The sequence below is a fragment of the Phascolarctos cinereus genome, unplaced genomic scaffold, assembly GCF_003287225.1.
Source record: "Phascolarctos cinereus isolate Bilbo 61053 unplaced genomic scaffold, phaCin_HiC Scaffold_1;HRSCAF=81, whole genome shotgun sequence".
Lineage (NCBI taxonomy): Eukaryota > Metazoa > Chordata > Mammalia > Diprotodontia > Phascolarctidae > Phascolarctos > Phascolarctos cinereus.
The window spans coordinates 27,511,249-27,515,484 of record NW_027555514.1 but is presented as its reverse complement, the minus strand read 5'-3'; the positions used below and the strand labels follow the sequence as shown (position 1 = coordinate 27,515,484).

The 4,236-nt window shown below is 46.6% G+C and overlaps 1 protein-coding gene across 1 annotated transcript; it reads right to left on the bottom strand.

The window, feature by feature from the left end:
* Positions 1-216: 216 nt before the first annotated feature.
* On the bottom strand, positions 217-2,705 carry LOC110213003 (E3 ubiquitin-protein ligase TRIM21-like). The gene is made up of 3 exons (XM_020993192.1): positions 2,601-2,705; positions 1,418-2,515; positions 217-336 (listed from the first exon to the last, which is right to left on the bottom strand). Exons 1-3 carry the CDS (start codon positions 2,703-2,705, stop codon positions 217-219), a joined length of 1,323 nt encoding a protein of 440 aa, XP_020848851.1.
* Between the last annotated feature and the right edge of the window lie 1,531 nt (positions 2,706-4,236).

Sequence of the window (4,236 nt, the reverse complement as noted above, 5' to 3'; positions counted from 1 at the left end):
CCTAAGCAAGTCCTCCAACTTCTCTGACTCCCTAGAAGCTAAAGGCAAAACTCTTAGCTTAGATCAAAGGAATCTGGAGAGCCCGGACTCACTGACCCTGCTCTGAGGAGTTATTTCTATTCCTAAGAGTTCAGAAGGACTTAGAGGGACAAATAGAATGTAAAACTGGGAAACCTTGTCCTTCCTACTCAATTTTCTCTTTTGAACTTGAAGTAGCTAATGATACCCAGGCATCATATTCATCCTCCTTCTCATAGCAGCGGTGGCGGCGGCGGCGGCAGCAACAGTAGCAGAAGCATCATCTTCATCAGGCAACTCCTTGTTTCCAAGGAGCCCCTGCCACAGACCCAGTGGTCGTGCTCATAGAAAACAGGGCTTGGTCTGTCACCGCCATTTAGAAGTTCTCACCTTGTTTTGGTGTTGGGACCCAAATGGGAGAAGAGGAGGAAGTGCTGTGGCAGGAATGATGTCATATTCATACCTCTTCTTCCTTCCAAGGCTAGAACTTCATCAGAGAGATAGTGAAAAGTGAGAATAGAAACTCAAACCAAATTAATGGTGATGAAAGAATATTTCTCTCTGAAATTTGTACTAGAACTTTCTACCCAGATTTTCACCGTGTCTGGAAGAAGCAAACACTCAATAGTTAACTGCCCTTAAATAGCCATTACCACACCCATATGTATTAGCTATATATACATTAGGAATTCCCAATTTGGGATATGAATATTCTAAGGGAGTAGAAGAAATTGATCACAGGGCACTGTGAATACTTGCCAAATAATTTTATTATCCCTTTAAAATTAATTTTATTCTGATGTTCGTAAGGGGGCAGCTAGATGAGGGCGAAACGGATAACATATCAACAAGAGTCAGGAAATATTTTTTTTCTTCAAATCTAGCCTCAGACAGTTAGTAGCTCTTTGACCCTGGACAAGTCATTTAACCCCATTTGCCTCAGTTTCCATCCATAAATGAGGTAGAGAAGGAAATGGCAAACCACTCCATCATCTTTGCCAAATCAAAAACACAAATGGGGTCAGAAAGTGTTGGATGGGACTGAAATGAAATGAAAACCAGCAAAAACATGTATAAGCACAGTGAACGACAAAATTTATTTCATTGTGTATCAAAGAGAGCTCAAAGTTGGGTTTAGAGAAATTTCAAGGGGATAGGACTGGAAAAAGTTCCAATCAGCTTGCACTGGCAGAAAAGTCTTCAGTTGTTCAACAGGGAGCCTCTCCATCATGAAGTAGGTGATGCCGCTCCTGTTGCAGGGGAAGTCTGGAAATTGAAGGCCCCGAACCAGGGAGCCTGGTGGTGGGTGGAGAATTCCTCCCTGGAGAAGTACTCAGAGAGCTGAATAGCAGCAAGCACAAAGATGAGAGTCCACTGGACAGAGGGTCATGGGACCAGCCTTTGTTCCTGGAAGTGGGGGGCCAGGAGAAAAGATGGCTGTGATGGGCTGGGTGATGGAAGTGAGATGGAAGCTGTAAATGAGGCAATGCCGGAGGATGTTGTAAAAGGTAAGAGTGGCAAAGCTATAGTCTAGGCACACCCCAACCCTGGGCACAGGGCCTTTCACTTGATGGTTCAGTGATCCTGGATATGTTTGGAAATAGCAATCCTCCTCCTTCTTGACACAGAGAAGCAGGAACACAGAGAGACAGGAGTTCACCTTCCTGTCCTTCCTGTCCCTCCTGCCCCTCCTCTTCCCCGAGCATGGGCTATGGATCCCCAGGATCCACTGAGGCAGTTGAGTCACATCCACCTCCCAGTACAGAGTGCCTGAGCGGAAAGCCTGCTCAGCAAAGACATACCAGCCAGCAAGGTCCGCAGGGTGCCAGGTCTCCCCTGGCCAGCCTTCTCCAGCCTGCACACTCCTCAGATCCTCAGAAACAGTCACACAGGGACTGGCTGATGTGGGATCCAGCATGATGTCCACTCTGAAACTGTTGAGCATCTCCATTATGCCAGGGATGGGGTATTCTCTCAGCTCTGGGGTGACAGCCTTGGTCCTTTGGGACAACACTGACTCACTCCTTCCCAGCAACTGCTTCCCTTCCTGTAGCAGATCCTCATTGGGTTGGTGGCCTGCTTCCTGCAGCTCCAGCAGGAGGTGCTGAAGGGTTTGCTTATACTGGGAGAGTCTAGTGTACCTTGCCCTTTCATCTTCCTCTATCCTTTCATAGCACAGGTGTTCTTCATGCATCAGGAAGTAGCCAAGTTTGTAATATTCTGTCAGGACCATCCAGTGCCAGCCAGCAGCAGATCTCCTGTGCTCAGCTAGACGTTTCTCAGCTTCCTCCAAATGCTTCCCCAAGTCACTCCTAATGCACTGGAGCTTCTCCCTGTAATTGTCAGCAGCCTCTCCTACAGGAGAGAGCCTGTGAGCTCCATGCTCTGGGCTTTGGGAACATCTCATACAGAGGGGCATCTGGTCAAGTTCACAAAACAGCTTGAGCTCTTGCTGGTGCCTGGCACACTGGCTCTGACCCTCAGTGCTCTGCAAAAGCTGCGGGTAGAGCTGTCTGGCCAGCTCAGTCAGCTGTGCTAGGCTCCTGTTGACTGCTGGGAATTCTCTGACCTAGGACATTTGCCTGCGGCTCCTGTTGACTGCTGGGAATTCTCTGACCTGGGACATTTGCCTGCATTCGGGACAAGAGAAAGCTACAGTTGCAAGTCTCCAGATCTGGGAGGGGCATGCTGTGCAAAAGCTGTGCCCACACCCGATGGTGACTGGCTCAGACAAGCAGCTCCAACAGATGCTACAGGTGATTTCCCACTGCCATTCCGGCATTTCCCTAGCAGCAGCCATTCTTCTCTCTCCAATTGCTTCTCTTCTACAGCAGCTGAGATGAAGAGTCTTCAGGTCCACTGGAGGCACTGCTTCTGAGGGGCAGGAAGCCCTCCTTTTATAGGAGGTAGCCCCACCCTTTCAAGGCCTCCCAGACAAGGTGTCAACTCCACTAGCCTGGAATCCTGCAGTTCAACCTGTTAACCCTTGCTGCTTGCACAGCCCTGGGGCCCCCACAGTTCACACCTCTGTGTGAATGGACAGGTGTCACCATGCTGAGGGCCCCTGTGTGTGAGAAGGAATGTTACCAAAACATGGAGGACTGGCTCAATGGATTTTCAAATCTGCCTTGTCCACAGATCCTGGGCAGACATTAGAGTCTCTAGGCAGGTTCTTTCAAGTTTCCCTTTCTGTACCCAATCAGTTCCCAAGTCTTCTCAAGAATCCTTTCCATCCTTCCCTTTCCGTCCACTTACTGAGAGTCACACAATTTCTGATGTGGAAGAACTTCTCTAGTCATTTTAACAAAAGACTTGGGGGATACTTAAGCAGTGAATAGGCCAAATAGGTTACCTCCCTCTAAGAAAATTGATTGTACTGAAATTCTCTTCCCTAAACCAAACTGAAGATGTTTCTGATTTAATTTCAGTTGTTTGGGATATGGAGTGACTACACATTCAGGTCAAAACAGCAAGATCTCACATAATTGCATTGTGCTTACATCTTTTACTGACCATTCGCTCTTATTAGAGAAATTTGCTATAAAATGACAAGACTGGGAAAGATCTATGCCAAGTATCACAGGATAAAACATCCTTAGAATTCAGCTAATTTACTTTGTCACTTCCACCTCATAGCCAGGCTCAGGAATAGCCATGTGTGTGACATTCCTTTTCAAAGGAACATAATGGGGAAACCAAGCCAGTAGGATCCCATCTTAGACTGAGGCTCAAATTTTCCTCTCCACTTTTCCAGATACAGACCTCTTTATATATCACATTCTCTCTGAGTAGGCTGTGACATTTCTCTCAAATGGTGCACTTTTGAGTATTGCTTACGGATCGAAGATTATGATCCAACTCAAAATCAATTATAGTCCCAAGGGCTTCCACCTCAAATAGCAAGTTCTACTAATCACAGTTTGGGAAAAAATTTACCAGAATTTACATCTCAAATTTAAATGTGTCCTGCTGTAAAACCCAATCCTTAGAGATCATTTCTATACACTTGCAAATTCTCAGCAAGCCAAGTTCATTGTTTGGGAACTCCAGAACCCAAACAAGCTTTTTGAGAAATTTACAAAATAAAGGGGATGAACTGGGACCCCTGACAAGGGACTTCCTATCCACCTGATTTGTCCTCTGAGCAGCTGTGGGCTGTGCCTTTTGACTAGCCTTGAGGACTGCTCTGAATGGGCAGAATTAATCTAGATAAGGCTT

Coding starts and splice junctions, on each gene's coding strand:
- LOC110213003 (XM_020993192.1), bottom strand. CDS start 2,705: ATGCCCCTCCCAGATCTGGAGACTTGCAACTGTAGCTTTCTCTTGTCC. Junction 2,516..2,600: donor GCAGTCAACAGGAGCCGCAG/GCAAATGTCCTA, acceptor CTCTACCCGCAG/CTTTTGCAGAGCACTGAGGG. Junction 337..1,417: donor CCCCACTTCCAGGAACAAAG/GCTGGTCCCATG, acceptor GGTCTGTGGCAG/GGGCTCCTTGGAAACAAGGA.